The following is a 27982-nucleotide window of genomic DNA, read 5'->3' as shown; positions in this document are numbered from 1 at the left end:
ATGGAAGAGTACATGCAATGGTGAAATAAATGTTGAAATGGGACACATCATGAATAAAGTTTTATTCCAGTATGTGCACACTGTATAACTTTGGAAAAATACATATCAAGTTAACAGTATGCTAGTTATGCCATGTGATTAAAAAAAGCCTCTTTTTTTTTTACTGACAAGACATATATTTAAAACTTTGAAGAAATTACTTTTTTTTTTTTTTTTTAATTAGCTAAAGTAGTTGAGTAATGTTTTGTGTAAGGTACACCACATATTGTACTTTCGTATTACAGGAATAAGGTTGATGTTTCATCTACCTGAGAGAAGAAAAAACAAGTCGTCATAATAACAATCGTACACATCTGGTTACATAGGGCCTTTACAAATTCATTGGCACTAAATCCTATGACCTTGGTATAAGTCACCAAAACAGCAGTTTTGAACCCAGTAAAAGAGAAACCCCTAAACCGTTTTTATATTCTGAAGAATGATTTTCAAATAATTTTCTCCCACCACAATAATGGATGCGTTTTGCAACGTGTCTAAAAAAATACTTGATGACCACACAATTACTCGTTTTCAGAAAAACATGAAGCTACGCACTACCGTGGATTCTAGGAGTACTCAATGATGAATTCTGGGTAAATCTGCTGTTTCTCAAACACAACAAAAATGCCTGGGTTGCTTTCGGAGTCGACACAGCTGTCGTAGAGCCCCTTGCTGGTGCCTTTCTGAGGGGGGCGAAGGTAGTCCTTGTTTCCCTTAGTGAACTCCCCGACCAGCACCAGAGCCACAAACATGATCTTCTTGCCAGAGCCTGAAGACTTGGAGAATCTATTAGAGTACAAGGCATCTTTGGCAAAATAGCTTCCTGGAAAATAATCGTAAACACGTTAGAGTAAAACAATAACATGCACAAAAAGTTTCTCAGAAGCAGTGGATATTAGTCATTGATATAGCTGTATAAACATTCACCTTTGCCATAATGTGATCCATGGATGCCACAGACCCTCCAGTCAAAGTTCTGTTCACAGATGGCCTCTACGATAGACAGTTCTGTGCCGTGGAACAAGTGTCTCTCATCCACAAGTTTCCCTCCATTCTTCACCTTCATCTGTTCCTTCTGCCTGGCCACAAACACACCAACCAACACATCCATGAGGCACTACTATAAGTGGACAGTTTAAAACCTAAATATTCCCTCTGCACTCCAATGTTACCGTCTTTTCCACTAAACCACAGAAAAACTAAAACAACTAAACCACAAGGGGTGGTAGAATTTCAGGTCTTATAAAGATGGCCTCAGTGCGTCATACTGAGACAGCTACATCTAACCTACAACTGTCTCACTACTACACTAACATAGTGTAGTGTACATACCACTGGAAGACCCTCCAGAGTGAGGGGTTCTGGATCCTGTTGATTTTGTGGATGGTGCTGGTGGACATGGTACGTTTGAACAGACTCTGCACCATTTGGTACTCTGTCATCAGGTCTAAGAGTGGAACCAGCTGAAGGAAACAGTTGAATCATTTGGATGGTGTGTGTGTGTGTGTGTGTGGTTAACCGTATCATCATATTATGACTGGGAGTACCTTGTATGTGAAGTCAGGCAGGGCTCCCTTGTCCCAGTGTGGAGGGACAGACACAGTAGAAGAGCTGGTGCTCTCTGGAGATCCACTACCATGGAGACAGAAACACAGGAAATTCAAAAGGGAAGCTTTCTGTTTTGATGGATTCAGAAATATATCCAACAGGGCTTCCTCTACAAACTACAACATTTCTATTTCAAAATCACTGCCCCTTTTGAAAGGGATAACATTTTAGATAACAAACTAGTAAACTTATGTCGTGGAAATTACCACCATGGACACCTGTAGTCAATCTTAAATTAATCATTCTTTATTAACAGCAAGCTGGAGAGGTCACAGTCAAACTTAGATGCATAAAGTACAGGTCTGAAGTGAGCTCTACCGGGGCAGTCCCGTTAGTTCTCTTATATACTGCTTACACAGACAAGCTACATAGGCATGGTTCCTGCATGTGTCTGGCACCGTCTCCTATCTTAACTTATAGAACATATTCTGGGGGTTCTGCCAAAATGTCTGAGGAGGGAGTCATGACCGTCTCCCCCAAATACCTCTACCCAGCACCTACAGGAACTCATGATTTTATGAGACAAGATGTACAGTTCAAGGCTCTCTCTTCAGACAACAGAAATTCCCTCACACTTGTACAATCTTTAGTAGTATTACGGTCAGTAAATATCCTGATGATGTTTTGAAGGAAAACATGAAATACTAATCGCAATGAAGGATTTCGCTCTAAACGAAGAGCTATAACAGGCCCAGATGACGAACATGAGTTAAGGTGTGGGAGGACATTAACATTACATAGGCCTACAATAGAGTCATGAAGGACAGTCACAATAGGCATACTGTACCTCTTCAGCTTGGCCTCCACATCCAGTCCAGAGAGAAAGCAGGGTCTCCTACGAACCTCTCTTTTGGTTTTGAATCTAACATTCTGCTGATACATCTCTGAAATAGAGAATCTATCAAAATGCATCTAGTATGACAAAACACAGTTTACAGGGTTGTTTGCTGACAAACATTTAACCAGGTAAGTTATTGAAAACAAATTATATTTCGTAACAATGGCAAATAGCTGCTGAAAGGACACATAGTTGTCCCAAACTGTTTACAGTACCTTTGAAATAGAGAATGTACTGGTTATGGCCAGATCCAAATGGAATCTCGCTGTCCGAGTCAGCTTGGTATACATTCTCCAGGGTCTTGGAGGTGACAGAGGCCACTTTCTCCTTACCATCATCATACATCTACATAGAACACGAACAAGGCTCAGATAAACCCACAATGAAAACATTCCCTAACACATTAAAACGGTACAACTTGCACTTATTCCTGTGTAGTAACACTGGTTACTATAGTAACAGCATTGCTCAACTCCATTACTATGCAAGTATAAGATGTACTTCATTGTCCATTAACTTAACAGAGAACTGAAACTTGACTTTGTGCACAACCCAACCCCCAGAGACACACACATCACCCCCCCATCACCCCCGAAGGGCTGGAAGCAAAATAGGTCAGCCTCAGCACAGCGCCAATTGAGCAATTATAGGTGGTGAAGTGCCTTGCAAGGGCACAACGGCAGGTGATGGTATCTAGGTTAATACTAACAACCCTCCGGTTGCAGGCTCATTCCGCACCAGATTTTCCCGTCTGAGCTGGGATTCACACGCCGCTTCTCTAACCACTGGGCTACCTGCCACCAGTTGTAATGCAGTTACTAAAGTACCACGTAACAACATGTTAATACAATTGTTTGTGTTGTTCTCTGAAGGACAGGAACTAGAAGTATTAATTGGACCGACCTCCTGGCCATACTCTATCCACTGTCCCAGCTCACCCGACCAGTACCACAGCCATTCTGTGGTAAGGATGAAGTGAGGAGGTTTGGTGACGGACGACACAGTGGACAGACGACGCACTGGAGACCTTCCACATGTCATGGTGAGGAAGTTCACTGGCTGGATACCTCCACTAGGGGCAACACAGAGAGAATGCTGTACTATATCGAACAGTCAAATAAAATAACATTTTGTCACATGCGAACACAACAGGTGTTGACTTTAAAATGGGAAAGACTTACTGACGAGCCCTTTCCCAACAATGCAGAGATAAAAAGTAAGACAAAAAGGTAATATGTACACGTAGGTAGGGGTAAAGTGACTAGTTGCAGCAGCGTATGTGAAGAGTTAAAAAGTGCGAAAGTGTGTGTGTGTGTGTGTGTCTGTGTGGTGACAATATGCATGTGTGTGTGTATGTATGTTTTGTGTGTGTGAGCATATGTAGTGTGTGTGTCGGAGTTAGAGGTTGACCGATTATGATTTTTCAACGCCGATACCGATACCGATTATTGGAGGACCAAAAAAGCCGATACCGATTAATGTGCCATGTAAAAAAGCTAACGTTTAAGTTCCTTGCTCAGAACATATGAAAGCTTGTGGTTCCTTTTAACATGAGTCTTCAATATTCCCAGGTAAGAAGTTTTAGGTTGTAGTTATTATAGGAATTATAGGACTATTTCCCTCTATACCATTTGTATTTCATTAACCTTTGACTATTGGATGTTCTTATAGGCACTTTAGTATTGCCAGTGTAACAGTATAGCTTCCGTCCCTCTCCTCGCTCCTCCCTGGGCTCGAACGAGGAACACATCGACAACAGCCACCCTCGAAGCAGCGTTACCCATGCAGAGCAAGGGGAATAACTACTCCAAGTCTCAGAGCGAGTGATGTTTGAAATGCTATTAGCGCGCACCCCGCTAACTAGCTAGCCATTTCACATCGGTTACACCAGCCTAATCTCGGGAGTTGATAGGCTTGAAGTCATAAACAGCGCAATGCTTGACGCACAACGAAGAGCTGCTGGCAAATGCACGAAAGTGCTGTTTGAATGAATGCTTACGAGCCTGCTGCTGCCTACCACCGCTCAGTCAGATACTTGTATGCTCAGTCAGATTATATGCAACGCAGGACACGCTAGATAAACTAGTAATATCATCAACCATGTGTAGTTAACTAGTGATTATGATTGATTGATTGTTTTTTATAAGATAAGTTTAATGCTAGCTAGCAACTAACCTTGGCTGACTGCATTCGCGTAACAGGCAGTTCCTTGTGGAGTACAACGAGAGGCAGGTGGTTATAGCGTTGGACTAGTTAACTGTAAGGTTGCAAGATTGGATCCCCCGAGCTGACAAGGTGAAAATCTGTCGTTCTGCCCCTGAACGAGGCAGTTAACCCACCGTTCCTAGGCCGTCATTGAAAATAAGAATGTGTTCTTAACTGACTTGCCTAGTTAAATAAAGATTAAATACAGGTGTAAAAAAATAAAAAATAAATGTAATAATAATTTGGCCAAATCGGTGTCCAAAAATACAGATTTCCGATTGTTATGAAAATTTGAAATCGGCCCTAATTAATCGGTCATTCCGATTAATCGGTCGACCTCTAGTTGGAGTGTTAGTGTAGTAGGTGTGAGCGTGTGGGTAGAGTTCAGTGAGTGTGCATAGAGCCGGTGCAAGAGAGTCAGCGCAAATAAAAAGGGGGTCAATGATAATAGTCTGGGTGGCCATTTAATTAACTGTTCAGCAGTCTTATGGCTTGGGGGTAGAAGCTGATCAGGAACCTTTTGGTGCCAGACTTGGCGCTCCGGTATCGCTTGCCGTACGGTAGCAGAGAGAACAGTCTATGACTTGGGTGGCTGGAGTCTTTGACGATTTTTAGGGCCTTCCTCTGACACCGCCTGGTATAAAGGTCCTAGATGTCAGGGAGCTCGGCCCCAGTGATGTACTGGACCATACGAACTACCCTCTATAACGCCTTATGGTCAGATGCCAGGCAGTTGCCATACCAGGCGGTGATGCAGCAAGTCAAGATTCTCTCAATGGTGCAGTTGTTGAACTTTAAGGATTTGAGGGCCCATGCCGAATCTCTTCAGCCTCCTAAGTGGGAAGAGGCATCGTCGTGCCCTCTTCACGGTGTGTTTGGACCATGATATGTCCTTAGTGATGTGGACACTGAGGAACTTGAAGCTCTCGACCCGCTCTACTACAGCCCTGTCGATGTGAACGGGGTTGTGCTCGGCCCTCCGTTTCCTGTAGTCTACGATCAGCTCCTTTGTCTTGTTGACGTCGAGGGAGAGGTTGTTGTCCTGGCACCACACTGCCAGGTCTCTGACCTCCTCCCTATAGGCGGTCTCATCGTTGTCAGTGATCATGCCCACCACCGTCGTGTCATCGGCAAACTTAATGATGGTGTTGGAGGGAGGTGTTCAGTCTCAGGGTCCTTAGCTTAGTGATGAGCTTGGAGGGCACTATGGTGTTGAACGCTGAGCTATAGTCAATGAACAGCATTCTCACGTAGGTGTTCCTTTTGTCCAGGTGGTAAAGGGCAGTGTGGAGTGCAATAGAGATTGTGTCATCTGTGGTTCTGTTGGAGTGGGTCCAGTGTGTCTGGATTGATGGTGTTGATGTGAGCCATGACCAGCCTTTCGAAGCATTTCATTGCTACAGATGTGAGTGCTACAGGGCGACAGGTTACCTTGGTGTTCTTGGGCACAAGGACTATGGTGGTCTGCTTGAAACATGTATGTATTACAGACTTGGTCAGGGAGAGGTTGAAAATATCAGTGAAGACACATGCCAGCTGGTCAGTGTATGCTCCAAGTACGTGTCTTGGTAATCCGTCTGTGAATGTTAACCTGTTTAAAGGTCTTACATTGGCTACAGAGAACATGATCACACAGTTGTCCTGAACAGCTGGTGCTCTCATGCATGGTTCAATGTTGCTAGCCTCAAAGCAAGCATAGAAAGCATTTTGCTTGTCTGGTAGGCTTGCGTCACTGGGTTGGGTTTCCCTTTGTAATCCGTGATAGTTTACAAGCCCTACCACATCCGACGAGTGTCAGAAACTGTGTAGTAGGATTATATCTTAGTCTTGTATTGACACTGCTTGTTTGATGGTTCGTCTGAGGGTGTAGCGGGATTTCTTATAAGCATCCGGATTAGTGTCCCACTCCAAGAAAGCGGCAGCTCTAGCCTTAGGCTCAGTAAGGATGTTTCCTTTAATCCATGGCTTCTGGTTGGTATATGTAGGTATGGTCACTGTGGGGATGACATCGTCGATGCACTTATTAATGAAGCCGGTGACTGACGTGGTAAACTCCTCAATGCCATCGGATGAATCCCGGAACATATTCCAATCTGTGCTAGCGAAACAATCCTGTATCTTAGCATCCGCTTCATCGTACCACTTTCATATTGAGCGTGTCACTAGTCGAGTGTAGTACATTAAATAGGACTTTGTTTGTATTTCAAAAAATAAAAAATAAAAATAAATCTGATATGATGACAACTGTACCTTGTATCTTTTCCTGGGATACAGTAGGCCTTTTCAATCTCCTCCATATTGGGCAGGTCTCTCCAAGTCACTCCATCTCTCTCTAAGATCTGCCATTTGTAAGGCAGGTGGTAGTGGATACGGACACACTTCTCTGACAGAACACACAGGCACAGAAACACATGTAAACACTTCAAACACAGTACTGTAAACTAAAATGTTGATAAGGTAGGTTTAGTTCATGTTACCTTTGAAGCTGCAGTGTCTGCGGATGAAGAAGAGGCAGATTTCATTCCTGTCGGTCTCACTGATGGAGCGGGACGAAGGCTTACGAGAACGCTCTCTCCCAACTGGCTCTATGGCTAGAGCAGGGGAGGGTACTACAACTAGACACAGGACATACACAGTTACTACATTATATTACAATGATATTTCCATGGATTCTACCTTGTCATTTCCATACCAGATGGCTTTTCTTCGTGACCCTGACCGATGATGATGAATTTGTTATTGTAGATCTTGTCGAGGATCCTGATGTTCTCTTGGCTGAATCCTCTGCCATTTAGGATCTTCAAGATGGTGGCATCAAATGTGTGGGCCCTCTTACATCCAGCACCAAACTTACAGTCTCCCTGGAGGAAGTGCAGGCAGAGGTGGAGGCTGGTGCAACTGGTTTTAAACTTGCAGGAGCCATGCTCACCAACACCCTTGTTGTAATGGGAGCAGATCTGGAAAGAGTTGAAAGGAGATGGTAAAACATCCAGATACTACTGTAGACTACATGCAATTAACATTTGGCAAGGCATTTGGCAAGGCACACTCGTTTTCCCTCATACAAGTAGGCCTACAGGAATGCATGCATATCTATTGAAGTCGAAAAACAGGACTAACTGTGAATTTGAAACTTGCAAAAGCCAGTCACCCAGTCAACCGATTGGTACATGTCCTGACCTTAAATAAGATTGATATGTGTAACAATACGACAGGTGAAATGAGGACAATGGAAGGTATACCCTTAAAATGGCAGGTAATCCAAGATAGGAAACAATTAGGCGTCCAGTACGATGCAAAACAAGTCATTGAAATATTTACAGAGAATACATAAGTAGAAGCAGATCAGCCTATAGTTTACACATGTATCTGCATGTTCCATGAGGTTGAATATACCCATTTTTTTCACCCCAATTTCGTGGTATCCAATTGGTAGTAGTTACAGTCTTGTCTCATCGCTGCAACTCCCGTACGGACTCGAGAGAGGCGAAGGTCGAGAGCCATGCGTCCTCCGAAACACAACCCAACCAAGCCGCACAGCTTCTTGACACAATGCACATCCAACCCGGAAGCCAGCCGCACCAATGTGTCGGAGGGAACACCGTACACCTGGCGACCTGGTCAACGCGCACTGCGCTCGGCCCGCCACAGGAGTCGCTAGTGCGCGATGAGACAAGGATATCCCTGCCGGTCAAACCCTCCCTAACCCGGATGACGCTGGAGTGGCAACTGTCCATCTGTATGGTCGAATGAAATTAAATAGAAGACTTGTGGTTACCGCTCGATAGTATTATAATATTTATTGATAGAGGAATGCTCAGACAGGCAAAAAGACCTGAGGTTACCACTCTATAGTCGACAGAGGACTGCTCAGACAGGAAACAATCCTATGGTTACCGCCTATTGTGCTGAGGAAGTGTATCAAGTGTATTGGCAGGTAGCCTACTGGTTCGAGCGTTGGACTAGTAACCGAAAGGTTGCAAGATCGAATCCCTGAGCTGACAAGGTAAAAATCTGTCATTCTGCCCCTGAACAAGGCAGTTAACCCACTGTTCCTAGACTGTCATTGAAAATACGAATTTGTTCTTAACTGACTTGCCTAGTTAAATAAAATAAAAATATAAAAGTTTGCTCGGGTAGGCACAAAACCCTGTATAATACCGCTTTTCTGTATCGAGGAAGTGAATCAGAAAAAAAGGGATGAATTTGCAGGTCGCTTGTGAAAGTGAGTGTGAAAGCTTTCTGTCCTTGGCGGGGGAAGAGTTGCGTGCTTCTCCTGAACAGTATGAGTGTGACCTGGCGGAGTGGACGCATCTGGTTCTGCACTGAGAGAGGGGAATGTAAATGGTATGAGAGAGACTGTTGAAGTAATATAAATAGTAGAAGTTTGAACAAGTCAGGAGAAATAAAAAATATGAACATTATAATATAAAATAGTAGATAAATGTCAAAACAATATCAGCGATTGCCGGGTAAGGCCATTAAAAATTGCATACTGAGCTGCAAGGTAGAAGACTATACAGTACAGAGGAACATAGAATTAATAACATTTGAAGTAAGCATACACTAGGAAAGAGAGAACAATTATAAAAACCTAGAAACAGGTGTAATAACCAATAGACCGAGTGCAATAATCAGAGAAAGAAAAATAACACGGATATCAATAGGAGGGAATAGGGTGTGGTCAAGCCACCCAGGGCTTAATTAACAGACCGTTAGGAAGATTTAGCCCTGGACCAGTACGGAGAAATCTAAGAACAAAAGAAAGAGAGTGGCTTTAATAAAGTGAATAGCACATTAAAACGAAACTAGGGAGCAAAGAATAAATATGAATATCACAGGAAGCTAAAGGAATAAATAGAAAATAAACCCAGAAACAAGAATATCAGTAGCGTTAGAACAGATAACAAATGAAAAAGCAGCAATAAAAAAAACTGACAGACTAATATTAAAGAAAATACTAGTAACTAGCAGACCTAACACAGGAAAAGGAATACAACTGAGACTGACGGTAGGAAGACCAAAAATAGAGGCTGGAAAAATGAGTAACGGCAGTAGAAATTCTGGGCGCTAGGCATCCCCTATGCAAGGAAGAACTAATAGAAATGTTTTAAAAAATGGGTACTAAATGGCCAGAGGGGGGAAAATGTGATGTCTTAGTATGTGAGGAAATGGAAACTCTAATAAAAAAAAACATAAAACAAGTGACACAGGAAAGAAAAGGAAAAATAAAAGAGGAAGAGAAAACGAGGTGCTAAAAATGTTCAAAGCAGAAGGAGGATTGTTGAAAAGTATAAATAAAGCTAGAGGATTGTTGAAAAGTATAAATAAAGCTAGAGGATTGTTGAAAAGTATAAATAAAGCTAGAGGATTGTTGAAAAGTATAAATAAAGCTAGAGGATTGTTGAAAAGTATAAATAAAGCTAGAGGATTGTTGAAAAGTATAAATAAAGCTAGAGGATTGTTGAAAAGTATAAATAAAGCTAGAGGATTGTTGAAAAGTATAAATAAAGCTAGAGGATTGTTGAAAAGTATAAATAAAGCTAGAGGATTGTTGAAAAGTATAAATAAAGCTAGAGGATTGTTGAAAAGTATAAATAAAGCTGGAGGATTGTTGAAAAGTATAAATAAAGCTGGAGGATTGTTGAAAAGTATAAATAAAGCTGGAGGATTGTTGAAAAGTATAAATAAAGCTAGAGGATTGTTGAAAAGTATAAATAAAGCTAGAGGATTGTTGAAAAGTATAAATAAAGCTAGAGGATTGTTGAAAAGTATAAATAAAGCTAGAGGATTGTTGAAAAGTATAAATAAAGCTAGAGGATTGTTGAAAAGTATAAATAAAGCTAGAGGATTGTTGAAAAGTATAAATAAAGCTAGAGGAATGTTGAAAAGTATAAATAAAGCTAGAGGATTGTTGAAAAGTATAAATAAAGCTAGAGGATTGTTGAAAAGTATAAATAAAGCTAGAGGATTGTTGAAAAGTATAAATAAAGCTAGAGGATTGTTGAAAAGTATAAATAAAGCTAGAGGATTGTTGAAAAGTATAAATAAAGCTAGAGGATTGTTGAAAAGTATAAATAAAGCTAGAGGAATGTTGAAAAGTATAAATAAAGCTAGAGGAATGTTGAAAAGTATAAATAAAGCTAGAGGAATGTTGAAAAGTATAAATAAAGCTAGAGGATTGTTGAAAAGTATAAATAAAGCTAGAGGATTGTTGAAAAGTATAAATAAAGCTAGAGGATTGTTGAAAAGTATAAATAAAGCTAGAGGATTGTTGAAAAGTATAAATAAAGCTAGAGGATTGTTGAAAAGTATAAATAAAGCTAGAGGATTGTTGAAAAGTATAAATAAAGCTAGAGGATTGTTGAAAAGTATAAATAAAGCTAGAGGATTGTTGAAAAGTATAAATAAAGCTGGAGGATTGTTGAAAAGTATAAATAAAGCTAGAGGATTGTTGAAAAGTATAAATAAAGCTAGAGGATTGTTGAAAAGTATAAATAAAGCTAGAGGATTGTTGAAAAGTATAAATAAAGCTAGAGGAATGTTGAAAAGTATAAATAAAGCTAGAGGAATGTTGAAAAGTATAAATAAAGCTAGAGGAATGTTGAAAAGTATAAATAAAGCTAGAGGATTGTTGAAAAGTATAAATAAAGCTGGAGGATTGTTGAAAAGTATAAATAAAGCTGGAGGATTGTTGAAAAGTATAAATAAAGCTAGAGGATTGTTGAAAAGTATAAATAAAGCTGGAGGATTGTTGAAAAGTATAAATAAAGCTGGAGGATTGTTGAAAAGTATAAATAAAGCTAGAGGATTGTTGAAAAGTATAAATAAAGCTGGAGGATTGTTGAAAAGTATAAATAAAGCTGGAGGATTGTTGAAAAGTATAAATAAAGCTAGAGGATTGTTGAAAAGTATAAATAAAGCTAGAGGATTGTTGAAAAGTATAAATAAAGCTAGAGGATTGTTGAAAAGTATAAATAAAGCTAGAGGATTGTTGAAAAGTATAAATAAAGCTGGAGGAATGTTGAAAAGTATAAATAAAGCTAGAGGATTGTTGAAAAGTATAAATAAAGCTAGAGGAATGTTGAAAAGTATAAATAAAGCTAGAGGATTGTTGAAAAGTATAAATAAAGCTGGAGGATTGTTGAAAAGTATAAATAAAGCTGGAGGATTGTTGAAAAGTATAAATAAAGCTAGAGGATTGTTGAAAAGTATAAATAAAGCTGGAGGATTGTTGAAAAGTATAAATAAAGCTGGAGGATTGTTGAAAAGTATAAATAAAGCTAGAGGATTGTTGAAAAGTATAAATAAAGCTGGAGGATTGTTGAAAAGTATAAATAAAGCTGGAGGATTGTTGAAAAGTATAAATAAAGCTAGAGGATTGTTGAAAAGTATAAATAAAGCTAGAGGATTGTTGAAAAGTATAAATAAAGCTAGAGGATTGTTGAAAAGTATAAATAAAGCTAGAGGATTGTTGAAAAGTATAAATAAAGCTGGAGGAATGTTGAAAAGTATAAATAAAGCTAGAGGATTGTTGAAAAGTATAAATAAAGCTAGAGGAATGTTGAAAAGTATAAATAAAGCTAGAGGATTGTTGAAAAGTATAAATAAAGCTGGAGGATTGTTGAAAAGTATAAATAAAGCTGGAGGATTGTTGAAAAGTATAAATAAAGCTAGAGGATTGTTGAAAAGTATAAATAAAGCTAGAGGATTGTTGAAAAGCATAAATAAAGCTGGAGGATTGTTGAAAAGTATAAATAAAGCTAGAGGATTGTTGAAAAGTATAAATAAAGCTGGAGGAATGTTGAAAAGTATAAATAAAGCTAGAGGAATGTTGAAAAGTATAAATAAAGCTAGAGGAATGTTGAAGAAAGACAATGAAAGTCAGACAGGAAGAAGGTGGAATGGTTTACAAAATCTCCACCATATCGGGAGTGGTGGAAATAAAGAGAGAAATAGAGGTGGAAGATGATAAGGAGACTCCCTCTGTGCCCTCTCAGGTAAAAGAAAATGACCTGGAAAGCAAAGGGGAGACTGAGCAAGGTGCAGGAAGGAACCCAGAAAAGTTGAACTGTTATGAAAGATTATATGAAAAAAAAAAAAAAAAATGTTACTTCATGAACATTGTGGTGTGGTGGTTATGGAGAATAGTACATGTTACTTCATGAACATTGTGGTGTGGTGGTTATGGAGAATAGTACATGTTACTTCATGAACATTGTGGTGTGGTGGTTATGGAGAATAGTACATGTTACTTCATGAACATTGTGGTGTGGTGGTTATGGAGAATAGTACATGCTAAATAAAAGATACATAAAAACATTGGTGGATTGAAACAAACATTTCATGATTGGAGTAAGGACAGTGGATTTACAATTATCATGTTTGGTTTATAAGTAATACTTTTGGCTTGCTGATTAAAATGTAGCATCGTGAATGCTAACGAAATGTACACTTTCTTTTCAGAAGAGGGGTGTTTCATTATCTCTGGTTGAAATGTCCCCGGAGACTGTGGTATTCGGGAGAGCAGTTAGTGATATTTGGTAGTTAATTATAAAAGTATCTGGATTAGGCCATAAACAGAGGTCCAGATAAGTAAGGCCGGTTCATGTGTGTTTTTGACCAACGGTTCACCAGTACGCACACACCATTTCCCGGTTATGAATATGCGTTAGTGGTGTTGATATTGTGGGATTTATTTTGGATGGGTTCTTTTCAATTCCGTTTTAAATTGGGCATGCAGAAGGATGGACATTTTTGGAAGGGGTTCTGAAGGACAGGGAAAGAAAAGGGAGAGGAAATATTTAATGGTGTCATGATGCCCTGTATCCTGACTTTCTGGTAAGGCCTGATCAATCTCACTAGAAATTATCATCAAAACAGGTGGCATTTAACTAGAAGATGAATGAGAAAAACACCAGTCTCTATTCAAATTGTACCATTACTTTATGAGACACTATTATTTCCTTAGAATTACAACTCTTTGTAACTCCCTAAGTTGATTAGTTATTCGAATCTGTTTACTTTTGATTTAACATGTTGTTTTTGAATCACGTGTTCGAAGGAAAAATTACCAGTTCCCTGGGGTCCTGGTCTTTGGGTAAATATACAAATGTACTTTGTTCTGTCTGCATATAGAAGGGAAAATATATGTTAATAAGGGATGACAGTTACTCCAAATGGATTGTGATATATGCATTGATGATAGAATTTTTTTCCCAATACAGATTTCACCAGATTTGGATTTATGGAGTGTGGGATTTCCGGAGGGGTTAGGGTGCTAACTTCATTATCTGGTAACTCTTCCGAGAGGTCGCCAGTAGAATAAGGGAGTATAAACTAATTTTGAAAATGGTTTTAGCACTAACAGTATGTTATGCTCTTTGACATGTGTAGTAGAGATAACGCTAATAAGAAAAGATGAATGTAATAATTTGTTATATAGTCAATGCTTGTCTGGATTTCCTGAAACATAAATGAATTTCGACTATGCTTTTTTTAAGGTTATCATGGAAGGTGACGTCAGATCGTGTCTTTATGCATAGTCGAAATAATTTGACCACAAACAATGTGTGTGAACCTCAAAATCCTCCCTAAACGGCTGAAGAAAGGCGTGCAATGCGACAGTGACTTTAAACACTTCTATCTGAGTCCGAGCCATAGACCGGGTTGTGGGTGGCAGGAGTCTTGAGAGCGCGTGTTGTGTGAGCGTGGACAGAGAGATAATGGCTCAGGTGAGATACATCTGTTTCTTCCACGTACACAAGTATCTATTAGGATATTGAAAATCGGGACATTATCAAGGGTCTGGTCCACACACAGTACTCCTTACAGCACCTGCAGCGGTAAAGATTGTTATCGTCTCTCCTTGGTGGGTGCATAGTTCTCACGGGAAGTGAGGTCCAGCATCATGAAGACACCATGACAGAGGAAGTGGAGCTAAAGAGAGAGAGAGACTCCACTGTAGACATGCAGATGTGTTGGGTCTGGGAGCTACCTTAAGCATCATAGTTGGGTTGGGTTAGCTGTTTTATTGGTTAACGCATCATAAGAAAGAGGATAGATGTTTTGGGGTAATTGTACTCTAAACAACAATTTGAAGGCATCGATGTGAAAGCATATACAGTGCTGCGTTCTCAAGAGGATGTATTTGGGATACACACTTGCCTATCAGGTGATGTACCTATCAGGTGGCAATGAAGGAGATGGGGAACAAAGTGATAATGTCATGGCTTGGGAACACCTCTCGGAGCCTGGGGCCGGAAAGGGGAAGACTGGGCGAAAGCATGAGGAGGCTTTTTAGGGCTTTCATTTTTGTGAAATCCAGCAGAAAAGTATCCTGAAGGAATAGGGTCAGGTGAAGAGAGAGTGGGAATTGTCATGGTCTCAGACTTTGGTTTTCATGCACATATAATTATGCATAGCTTATCACATTGTTAATACTGTTATGTTTTGTGTTTCTCATTGCTTAGCAAGTCTTCTGCTATCACTCTCTTAGGAACCAGAAGGAGAAAAAGGTGAAACTAAAAGCAGCTCAGCTGAAGTGAAAGCAGTCACCAGCTTCAGCTGGAATGTCATGTTGTTGTGTGGTGAGAGATGGAAATAAGATCGTGTATGGTGTAATCATAGAACAGAGGCCATAAGTCTCGGAGTTTGAAAACCTCAGAGAAAAAAGGCGAAAAGCTGTACCAGGACCAGAGGTTCCCCGTCCGATGATCCCAGGGGACCAGGTCTACATCCGAGTGTTCCGGAGGAAGTGGAACGAGCCAAGGCGAGAGGGTCCTTACAAGGTGGTCCTAGCAACACCAACAGTCGTCCAGGTGAAAGGAAGCACTACGTGGTACCATCTAAACCACTGTACCAGAGTTCCGGAGGGGATCGGCGAGTGACCATCGAGCCATGAGGAAGGAGAGGATACTGATACACCAGGCAGGAGCTTGAAGGAAACAGAAGGAGAAGAGGAACAAGGTGCAACTCCCAATAGCCAACAGACACCCTCTCCTGAATATCCAGAGAGTCCAGGGATGGGGAGGAGTGACATGCACGTTGCTCCTGATGAAATACCTACTCTGGCAGATACCTTTGACGGAGGCGCTGTCCAACGGGAAGGAGAAACAACGACAGGAGAATGGGAAGGAGACTTCCCTACAATCGACTTCTCTGCCCTCACATGGTCTTCCTTACAGACAGTGGAAACCAGGACAGATGAAGAACGGTAGATTGGCCTTGACAGCAACAGCGGCAAACCTAAAAGAAATGGTAAAAATCACCTCCCACTAGCACACCAACTAAGACAATGGCAAAACCACAAGAAAGTGGGTTGCCGCAGAAAATCTGGACATCTGTTACCCACTGGGGTAGCCACAATGAAGAAACTACCCCAGAAACAAACATTGACCCCAAATTGAGAAAAGCAACAAAATAAATGGCTGGTATAAGTCGGCTCAGTATACGGCCCAAAAACATAGAATGGACGATTGAAAACTTAATAGTACTTGAACCTGCGACGTTTGAGGTTTGTGTAAATGGTGTAAACTAGATGATGTGAAACTTGGACATTTTCATCATGCTGACCCAATTTTCTGTGCTGTGTGTCAAAGGCGTGACTGACCCTTATTTTGGGATATACACATAGTATAACAGAATATAACCATGTACTCAATGTAACAGTTGCTGGATGATAAATTGTTAGACCTTCTGAATATCTGTTCGCCTAGACATGTGTGACATAGGGTTTTTCCAGTTAGAAGATTAAGGGCATGGTCCGTGGACTCTAACAGGTTTTGCACTTATATCAAAAATAGTTGTTAGAGAGGTGTCTGCGAAGGAGGGCAATAATATGTTGAGGTGTCATATTGAGAATGACATTAGGGTTTATGATGTTTAGTTTATTGTTTTTATTCTTCTTATATATTCTACATAACTTAGAGAACCTCAGGCAAGGCAAAGACATGCATGCACATGCTTATACACAGTATGTTAAAGGACACTTGGCTTGACAATGGATCTTTTACTCCTTTTTAGTTATATGTGAAAGGAGATGTTTGATCCTGACTCCCCGGTTAGAATGAGAAAGTTGAGCAAAGGTTATTAAGGTGAAATTGAGGTAGATTGCCTCCATAGCATTACGGAAGGTCTCCCCTTCTCACTTATATTGGAACATTTTAAGGTGTGGTACTTTGAAAGTCCCAGAGGGGGGATATGTGGGAATTTTCCAGGACCTTGAGAATTTTCCAGTACCTATGCTGTTTTCTTAGAAGTAGTAAGTATAATTAATATAGGGTTAACCATTAGACATGTGTAAACAGAATGTAAGCAGAATCCATGTGATTGTGCAAAACTGGATCAACAAAGGCCTAGTCATTTTGGGTCAGGCTTGGTCTTATGAAGGCCTTTAGACAGGAACATTGGTTAATCAGTTAATGGCACCATTAGACATACACTTGCAGTAGGAGTGTTTATGTCTGTTTATTTTTGTGTCATTGCAACGGTCACACTACCATTATAATCTATGCCCTAATGTCTGAGCCAATAATAGAATGGAAACTAAGCAAGCCAAAAAGGGTGGCCAAAGCTAAAGGCTATTAATCATTTACATAAAGTGGAGTGACTATGTTATGCAAGGGTAAAACTGTATAAAAAGAGAGTGCTGAGACTGTAAAGATCAGTTGCTTTATGATCAGCTTGGCATTTGTTACTTTGTAATAAAGTATATTTGAACTCACAGGCTCCGGTATTTGAGAAATATTACTGACTGAATATTTCCACGACACAATAAAAAAAAGAATGCCCTCGTTATGTCGAGATCACAACTTCCCATGATCACTAGATTAAAAAAAAAACTTTTATAGTGTATGTGGACACCCCTTCAAATGAGTGGATTTGGCAATTATTTCAGCCACACCCATTGCTGAAAGGTGTATAAAAATCGAGCACACATCCATGCAATTTTCACAGACTAACATTGGCAGTAGAATGGCCTTACTGAAGCGCTCAGTGACTTTCAACATGGCACTGTCATAGGATGCCACCTTCCCAACAAAATGTATATAGCCTTCCCTGAACTTAGTCACTGTTATTAGCCGGCTACCACCCAGTACTCTACCCTGCACCTTAGAGACTTCTGCCCTATGTACATAGTCAAGGCTGCGTTGAGACAATGACTTATCAGTGGCCCAAACCCTGCTCAGATAATCCCTACCATTGTGTTGCTGAGGGGTCGTAATGCTGCTGCAAATGTACATTGTCCTGGGGCGTTGGCAGTCATAATGTAAGTAACCTAATTTGTGTCCCTCTTACCCCCCTGAATGCCTCTGTCAAGTCTACAGCTATTGTATGCTGTAATCATGAACCGGAGTTATACTGTTAGCACTGAGGTGGTTTGCCCTAGTAGAAATAAAATCAACATTTTATTTGTCACATGCGCCGAATACAACAGTTGTAGAACTTACCGTGAAATGCTTACTTACAAGCCCTTAACCAACAATGCAGTTAAGAAAATAGAGTTACATTTATTCAGTAAATATTTTCTTAAGTAAAAAAAACTATAATAATTTAAAAAAAGTTTAAATAAAATAACAATGAGGCTATATACAGGGAGTACTGGTACGAGTCAATGTACAGGGTACAGGTTGGTCAAGGTAATTTGTACATGTAGGTAGGGGTAACATGACTATGTGTAGATAAAACAGCAAGTAGCAGCAGTGTAGAAAACAAAAAGGGGGAGGGTATCAATGTAATAGTCCAGGTGGCCATTTGATTAATTGTTCAGCAGTCTTATGGCTTGGGGGTAGAAGCTGTTAACTTCTTATGGCTGCAGGGGCAGTATTGAGTCGCTTGGATGAAAGGTGCACAGAGGTGCCCAGAGTAAATGGCCTGCTACTCAGTCATAGTTGCTAATATATGCATATTATTATTAGTATTATTATTATTATTAATCCAACTAATTAATTATTATTAGTTGGATAGAAAACACTCTGAAGTTTCTAAAACTGTTTGAATTATGTCTGTGAGTATAACAGAACTCATATGGCAGGCAAAAACCTGAGAAGTTCCACTTCCTGTTTGGATTCTTTCTGAGGCTGGTAGCTTTTCAACCAAGCTCCCATTGAAATTACAGCGAGATATGGATGAGTTTTCACTTCCTACGGCTTCCACTAGATGTCAACAGTCAATAGAACTTTGTCTGATGACTCTACTGTGAAGGGGGGCCGAAGGAGACAGGAATGAGTCACCACTGCCATGAGGTAACCATTTTTTCACCATGCGCGTTCACATAAGAGGGAGCTCCGATCCATCGCTCATCTGAAGTCAATGTAATTCTCCGGTTAGAACGTTATTCAAGATGTATGTTAAAAACATTCTAAAGATTGATTCAATACATCGTTTGACATGTTTCTACGGACTGTTACGGAACTTTTGGACATTTCGTCAGGTTTTAGTGAACGCGCTTTCCTGACGTTGGATTTGTATACCAAACATGCGACAAAAATAGCTATTATGGACATAGATGATGGACATTACCGAAAAAAATTAACATTTCTTGTGGAAGTGGGAGTCCTGGGAGTGCATTCCGACGAAGATCAGCAAAGGTAAGTGAAGATTTATAATGCTTTTTATGAGTTTTGTTGACTGCACAATTTGGGCGGGTAACTGTATGGCTTGCTTTTGTGGCTGAACGCTGTTTCCAGACTATTGAATATTGTGTTTTGCCGTAAACCTTTTTTGAAATCTGACACAGCGGTTGCATTAAGAACAAGTGTATCTTTAATTCTATGGAAAACATGTATCTTTCATCAAAGTTTATGATGAGTATTTATGTTATTTGACGTGGCTCTCTGCAATTTCTCCGGATATTTTGGAGGCATTTCTGAACATGGCGCCAATGTAAACGGAGGTTTTTGGATATAAATATGAACTTAATCGAACAAGACATATGTATTGTGTAATATGAAGTCCTATGAGTGTCATCTGATGAAGATCATCAAAAGGTTAGTGATTCATTTTATCTCTATTTGTGCCATTTGTGACTCCTCTCTTTGGCTGGAAAAATGGCTGAATTTTTCTTTGAGTTGGTGGTGACCTAACATAAATCGTTTGTGGTGCTTTTGCTGAAAAGCCTATTTGAAATCGGACACTTAGTGGGATTAACAAGATTACCTTTAAAATGGTATAAGACACATGTATGTTTGAGGAATTTTAATTATGAGATTTCTGTTTGAATTTGGCGCCCTGCACTTTCACTGGCTGTTGTCATATCGATCCCGTTACCGGGATTGCAGCCATAAGAAGTTTTAAGGAGCCTTTTGGACCTAGACTTGGCGCTCTGGTATCGCTTGCCGTGCAGTAGCAGAGAGAACAGTCTTGGACTTGGGTGACTGGAGTCTGACAATTTTTTGGGCCTTCCTCTGACACCGCCTAGTATATAAATTTAGGTCCTGGATGGCAGGAAGCTTGGCCCCAGTGATGTACTGGGCCGTACGCACTACCCTCTGTAGCGCCTTATGGTCAGATGCCGAGCAGTTGCCATACCAGGCGGTGATGCAACCGGTCAGGATGCTCTCGATGGTGCAGCTGTAGAACTTTGAGGATCTGGGGAACCATGTCAAATCTTTTCAGTTTCCTGAGGGGGAAAAGGCATTGTCGTGCCCTCTTCACAACTGCCTTGTTGTGTTTGGACAGTTTGTTGGTGATGATAGTTTGTTGGTGATGTGGACACCAAGGAACTTGAAACTCTCGACTCGCTCCACTACACCCCCGTCGATGTGAATGGGGGTGTGCTAGGACCTCTTTTTCCTGTAGTCCATGATCATCTCCTTTGTCTTGCTCATGTTGAGGGAGAGGTTGTTGTTCTGGCACCACACTGCCAGGTCTCTGATCTCCTCCCTATAGGCTGTCTCATCGTTGTCGGTGATCAGGCCTACCACCGTTGTGTCGTCAGCAAACTTGATGTTGGAGTCGTGCTTGGCCACACAGTTGTGGGTGAACAGGGAGTACAGGAGGGGATTAAGCATGCACCCCTGAGGGGCCCTCGTGTTGAGGATCAGCGTGGTGGATGTGTTGTTACCTCACCTTACCACCTGGGGGCGGCCCGTCAGGAAGTCCAGGATACAGTGGCAGAGGGAGGTGTTTATTCTCAGGGTCCTTAGTTTAGTGATGAGCTTTGTGGGCACTATGGTGTTGAACGTTGAGCTGTAGTCAATGAACAGCATTCTCACATAGGTGTTCCTTTTGTCCAGCTGAGAAAGGGAGTGTGATTGGGATTGCATCATCTGTGTACCTGTTGGGGTGGTATACAAATTGGAGTGGGTCTAGGGTTCCTGGGATAATGGTGTTGATGTGAGCCATGACCAGCCTTTCAAAGCACTTCATGGCTACTGACGTGAGTGCTAGGCGGCGGTACTCATTTTGGTTGGTTACCTTTGCTTTCTTGGGCACATGGACTATGGTGGTCTGCTTGAAACATGCAGGTATTACAGACTCGATCAGGGAGAGGTTGAAAATATCAGTGAAGACATGCCAGTTGGTCTGTGCATGCTCCGAGTACACATCCTAGTAATCCGTCTGGCCCTGCGGCCTTGTGAATGTTGACCTGTTTAAAAGTCTTGCTAACATCGGCTACGGAGAGCGTGTACTGTAAATTGAGAAATCATGTGACTACACTAAACAAAAAGACAAAAAAACTGTACTATGAAATAATGTACAAATATATAATGAATAATAGTAAAGCCATAAAATGAAATTTTAAACAAAAAAACTACATCATTCATTGAATCAGATGTCTCATTCAACACAAAACCCACTGATATAGTCCAACTACTTAAAAAATAAAAATATTGGCAAGATTAGCAAATGTAGGCATGATATGCTAACATATGTGACCGACCGGCTCAATTCTGTCAAAATTTGAAATTGTGTTTTATTTTAGTTTCATTTTTTTTACATTGGATCACACACACTACAGTTGAGGAACAATGGGAAAATAATTTTGTCTTTGAAAGTTGATAAACTTGTAACCTCACTTTTGAGAAAATGGCCTTTGAATTAATGTTTTGTTACACCTACTGGAGAGCTCTTCTTTCTCACCCATTCAGCAACGTTCACACCCTCTTAAGCTTTAGCCCCACCCATATATGGATCTGTGCCATTCACTTTAAACTGGACTGTGTTTAGGCTACAGCATGAGCGGTGGTGAGTAGATGCGCTTGTTTTGAGACGAAAGCGAGAGCTGCATGTAGCCAAGTGCAAATTTTTTCATATTCTAAAATAGTAGGTGAGTTATTAGCCCAGTTATAGCTAATTTCTAGTCAATAATGGGGGTGATTGCTTCCTACAAGAGCACAAAATGTGTGCATTTCTAGCCATCTTTGAAAAGCCAGTCAGGTAAAGAGCTTTTTTTATGTCTTAAAATGGGCAGTGTTGAATTTTGAGACTTTTTGAATGCTTAGTAGCCAACATGCAGAACGTAGCATAATTTCTCTGATTCTCTGCAATAATGGTATCGGAATAATAATGATCTTTATTTTAAAAGTGGTTTCTTGCATCAAACAACATTTTCAGTCATGTCCTTGTCTGAAAGACAAGTGGATAAGCAGGTTAATGTCAAGCCTGCATGTTTTTTTCCAAAGGTCTCTACATTGAATACCACACATTGGTTGCTACTGTAGGCTGAATGATAGAACAGCTATTTCCATGTTAAAATGTTATGGGATGCATTTTCTCCATTGTTTCTGATGGTAGGCCACTCTGGTAGGTCTACATCATGATCAAATTGCCACAGTAGACTACTTGGCCAATGTTAAAACTGTAACTTAAAAAGAGGATACAGCCTCAGTGTTCACAGTAAACGCGCACCGGAAGTTGCACAACAGTCAAGTTGTCAATGCACATTTGTGGCCTGCTGGAGGTCATTTTGCAGGGCTCTGGCAGTGCACCTCCTTGCACAAAGGCGGAGGTAGCGGTCCTGCTGCTGGGTTGTTGCCCTCCTATGGCCTCCTCCACGTCTCCTGATGTACTGGCCTGTCTCCTGGTAGCGCCTCCATGCTCTGGACACTACGCTGACAGACACAGCAAACCTTTTTGCCACAGCTCGCATTGATGTGCCATCCTGGATGAACTGCACTACCTGAGCCACTTGTGTGGGTTGTAGACTCCGTCTCATGCTACCACTAGAGTGAGAGCACCGCCAGCATTCAAAAGTGACCAAAACATCAGCCAGGAAGCATAGGAACTGAGAAGTGGTCTGTGGTCACCACCTGCAGAATCCCTCCTTTTTTGGGGGTGTCTTGCTAATTGCCTATAATTTCCACCTTTTGTCTATTCCATTTGCACAACAGCATGTGAAATTTATTGTCAATCAGTGTTGCTTCCTAAGTGGACAGTTTGATTTCACAGAAGTGTGATTGACTTGGAGTTACATTGTGTTGTTTAAGTGTTCCCTTTATTTTTTTGAGCAGTGTATTTTTTACATTTACACCCTTTGCCTTCACAGCTTTGCACCCTCTTGGCATTATCTCAACCAGCATCATGAGGTAATCACCTGGAATGCATTTCAATTAACAGGTGTGCCTTGTTAAAAGTAAATATGTGGAATGTCTTTTCTTCTTAACGCGTTTGAGCCAATCAGTTGTGTTGTGACAAGGTAGGGTTCGGTATACAGAAGATAGCCCTATTTGGTAATTGACCAAGTCCATATTATAGCAAGAACAGCTAAAATAAGCACAAAAACGACAGTCCATCATTACTTTATGACATGAAGGTCAGTCAATCCAGGAAATTTCAAGAACTTTAAAAGTTTCTTCAAGTGCAGTCGCAAAAACCATCAAGCGCTATGATGAAACTGGCTCTCATGAGGACCGCCACAGGAAAAGAAGACCCAGAGGTACCTCTGCTGCAGAGGATAAGTTCATTAGAGTTGCATCTCAGATTGCAGCCCAAATAAATGTTTCACAGAGTTCAAGTAACAGACACACCATCAACTGTTCAGGGGAGACTTCGTGAATCAGGCCTTTGTGGTCGAAATGCTGCAATGAAACCACTACTAAAGGACACCAATAAGAAGAGACTTGCTTGGGCCAAGAAACACGAGCAATGGATATTAGACCGGTGGAAATCTGTCCTTTGGTCTGATGAGTCCAAATTTGAGATTTTGGGTTCCAACCGCTGTGTCTTTGTGACGTAGAGTAGGTGAATGGATGATCTCTGCATGTGTGGTTCCCACCGTGAAGCATGGAGGAGGAGGTGTGATGGTGCTTTGCTGGCGACACTGTCTGTGATTTATTTAAATTCAAGGCACACTTAACCAGCATGGCTACCACAGCATTCTGCAGCAATACGGCCATCCCACCTGGTTTGCGCTTAGTGGGACTATCACTTGTTTTGCAACAGGACTATGACCCAACACACCTCCAGGCTGTGTAAGGACTATTTGACCAAGAAGGAGAGTGATGGAGTTCTGCTTCAGATGACATGGCCTCCACAATCACCCAATCTCAACCCAATTGAGATGGTTTGGAATGAGTTGGACCGCAGAGTGAAGGAAAAGCAGCCAACAAGTGCCTAGCATATGTGGGAACTCCTTCAAGACTGTTGGAAAAGCATTCCAGGTGAAGCTGGTTGAGAGAATGCCAAGAGTGTGGAAAGCTGTCATCAAGGCAAAGGGTGGCTACAATTCTTTGGTTACTACATTATTCAATGTGTGTTATTTCATAGTTGTGATGTCTTCACTGTTATTCTACAATGTAGAAAATAGTAAAAATAAAGAAAAACTCTTGAATTAGTAGGTGTGTCCAAACTTTTGACTGGTACTGTATATGCTAATAGAGGGCCTGCAACTACAGAATTGATGCTTGCTGATACATTTTGCTATTTGCTGCCAGAGCCATAGCTATATTTGTCGTAGACAAGTACCATCCGTCATTTATTTTTACATGATAAACGTTTATGAGAGCAGGCATGTTGTTTTCGGTTAGCAGACGAAGCACCCGAATGCTAGCAAATTCAGGTTAGTTATCATACTGTAACTTTGTCTGAGTTGAAATGAGTTGGCTAGCTAGCTAACGTTAGTTAATATTAGCTAGCCAGTTCAAGTTGAAATATTATTGAAAGCAAGCTGGCTACATCCTATGATTAGCTAGCCTCCAAGTGCCTGCCCTGTATTGGCCCTGTATTGACCCTGAATGCCAATGGCCTACAGTTAGGTGTTGTTAACAAGGTAGCTAGCTAGCATGAGCTATGCACATCTTCCTGTGACATGCTACATCACATTACACGTTAGCTTGGTGTATTTAGCTAGCTACAGTATCATTCCCATTTCATCTGTGGTATCATAGCTAGGCTGGCTCGCTAGCATGATCAAATAATGTATAACCAAAAGTAGATACTAGCTAGCTAATAACATCGATTTACTTAGCTAATATACTCACCAACATCAGTGGTTTGACAGTTGATAGGCATCAGAAATGACTGTCATTTGTAATCCATTCCTGGCCATCTGGCAATATTGTTGAAATGCATGGAAGTTGGCATCAGCTTTATGGAAGCCCATTTTCACTCCTATTTGCAGAGCGAAATGTGCGTGCATTGCACTCATATGCAGACTTGACAACAAAATGTTCACATGGCAGCTGGGGGCATCATTGGTAAAAGTGGGCACGTGACTAGTCCATACCCAACCCTCTAGTAAGTCTCGATGAACTCAGAATTTTGACACTATAATTAATGTTTGACTCATATCGATGCCACATAGAATCAACTTCTCTGGTTTTAAATGGCCTAAGGGCCAGTTGACCTTTAATCCACCTGTCGTCTCAGATTTTGAAATTATGCTTTACAGCGAAAGCAATACAAGCGTTTGTGTAAGTTTATCGATCGCTCGACAAAACATTAAGTACACTTAGCATCAGGTAACTTGGTCACAAAAATCAGAAAAGCAATCAAATGAATCGTTTACCTTTGATGATCTTCGGATGTTTTCACTCACGAGACTCCCAGTTAGACAACAAATGTTCCTTTTGTTCCATAAATATTATTTTTATATCCAAATACCTCCGTTCGTTTGGCGCGTTATCCTCAGAAATCCACAGGAAAGAGCGGTGACGACAACGCAGACGAAAATTCCAAATAATATCCATAATGTCCACAGAAACATGTCAAACGTTTTTTTATAATCAATCCTCAGGTTGTTTTTCAAATATATATTCGATAATATATCAACCGGGAGTGTTGGTTTTTCAATAGGACCGGGAGAAACAATGGCCGCCTTTCTCTGTTGCGCAAAACTCACTCTGAGAGCCCCCACCTATCCACTTACGCAATGTGATCGTTCTCGCTCAATAAAAGCCTGAAACTATGTCTAAAGACTGTTGACACCTTAGGGAAGCCATAGAAAAAGGAATCTGGTTGATATCCCTTTAAATTGATGATAGGCATGCATAAGAACAGAGAGGTTTCAAAAAAAGAGGCACCTCCTGATTGGATTTTCCTCAGGTTTTCGCCTGCAATATCAGTTCTGTTAAACTCACAGACAATATTTTGACCGTTTTGGAAACTTTAGAGTGTTTTCTATCCTAATCTGACAATTATATGCATATTCTAGTTTCAGGGGCTGAGAAATAGGCAGTTTCAAATGGGTACGTTTTTTAGCCAAAAACGAAAATACTGCCCCCTATACTTAAGTTTTAATAAACAGTATGGCAGAAATTCCAGCTATTACAGAGTAAGGAGGTGACCTTACAGTATTACCTTATTGCTAACCTTCCCAGTAACCTATCCAATCTTTTTAGATCCACTAATTGGTAGAGGTAATTTTGGGAGCCACCCACCTCAGGCATCAGGTAGGGGTCGTTCTGCAGCAGTAGTGGAAACAGCTCTGCCTCCCCCAGATCATGGTGACCCACACTCCTTATAAGAGCTGTGTTGTGTGTGGAATCTAGACTGTGGGCATTTTTGCACTTGTTCCTAGAGTTTAAAGAGAAATGCAAACAATGTAAGTACATTGACAAAAGATGAGCAACTTAAACCAAGACAACAAAAGAGTCACATGACTAACTTTCAAGCATTAGTCAGGTCAACAATGCTGTTGGCTCCTCAGCAAAAATATGTTGTTGTTAGCTACTATATCTATTCACTAACTAGTCCAATCAAAGCTTATGATATCCAATACTCATTGCATGAGATATCAAATGAATGAGTCACAGGGCCAGTTACAACAGGTGTGTTTGTGGTCAAAGTGTAACAATAGCAGATTCTACACCCGAATTATCAACATTACTAAATATTGGATATTCAGTTCTCTCTGTCAATAGCTCTTAAACAAATCGTGCCGTGACTATGAAAATTATATATTCTGGATCATGGGAAGATGAAGAAAAATCCATACCTTTTTTGGGCGGGGTCCTCCATCTCCCTTGATTCAGAATACATAATTTTCATAGTCACGGCACGCTTTGTTTAAGAGCTATAGAAGATTGAAATCTAAGAGCTATTGAAGACTTTTCTGGATTTCAATTTACTTTAAAAAAAAAATACATGGATTGTTCTCCATCTTCCCTTGATTCAGATATCATTTTCATAGTCATGACATGATTTGTTTAAGAACTATTCAATCTTTGTTATTATAAATAAAAGTAGCGGATTGTTCTCCATTCACCCGATTCAAAATATACCAGTTGTATAGCCATAGCATGCCTTGTTCAATAGCTATTGAGGAGAGAACCGAATATCCAATATGAAACTAATTTTACCTCAGAGTATTTACCTATGATATGAAACATCTGTAGTTCCACTGAGATAAAACAAATAATGTTTATATAGTCTGACAGAACATGACACCTACCCGAACCTGCAGTTACCGCATACAAAGTATCTGCACAGGTGTAAGTTCTCGCAATGAAGACAATCGCCAGGAGGGCTTTGACAGACTCGCAGTGAAGTCTTTGCAACAATAACACTGTTCTGGCTCATAGCGAGACGCGAGGCCTTTCCTTCGCCTTTACTGATGGCATATTTTCCTCTGTCACAAAGTATTCCAAGTAGGACCTCATCTGCAACAGTGAACTTTTGACCAACGATCTGGTCAAGCTGCTTGAAGTCCAAGCATCCTTGATTTCCACACAGAATTTTTGTTACATATTGAGACACGACAGACGACATCGTGTTTCGGTCGGAGAAATTATATTTTATGATCCTCACCCAATTTGCAATTGGTCGTCAGTCACACTTCCGGAGAAACGAAACTGAAAGTCAAAGCTCGAGTCGTGCCCTTTAAACCGGTTCCACTAGATTTCACAGCCA

At 40.6% G+C, this 27982-nt stretch overlaps 1 protein-coding gene across 1 annotated transcript; it reads right to left on the bottom strand.

Annotated features, from left to right (window-relative positions):
- Positions 1-47: 47 nt before the first annotated feature.
- On the bottom strand, positions 48-27841 carry LOC120054088 (protein mono-ADP-ribosyltransferase PARP12-like). The gene is made up of 12 exons (XM_039001470.1): positions 27525-27841; positions 26512-26647; positions 7383-7647; positions 7168-7305; positions 6941-7073; positions 3389-3557; positions 2701-2830; positions 2435-2531; positions 1587-1671; positions 1372-1502; positions 967-1118; positions 48-862 (listed from the first exon to the last, which is right to left on the bottom strand). The coding sequence occupies exons 1-12, from the start codon at positions 27839-27841 to the stop codon at positions 606-608; spliced, it is 2010 nt and encodes a 669-aa protein (XP_038857398.1). The 3' UTR covers positions 48-605.
- Between the last annotated feature and the right edge of the window lie 141 nt (positions 27842-27982).

The sequence above is a fragment of the Salvelinus namaycush genome, chromosome 9, assembly GCF_016432855.1.
Source record: "Salvelinus namaycush isolate Seneca chromosome 9, SaNama_1.0, whole genome shotgun sequence".
Taxonomy (NCBI): domain Eukaryota; kingdom Metazoa; phylum Chordata; class Actinopteri; order Salmoniformes; family Salmonidae; genus Salvelinus; species Salvelinus namaycush.
Note: the sequence above shows the minus strand (reverse complement) of the source record. Positions and strands in the feature narration are given on the sequence as shown.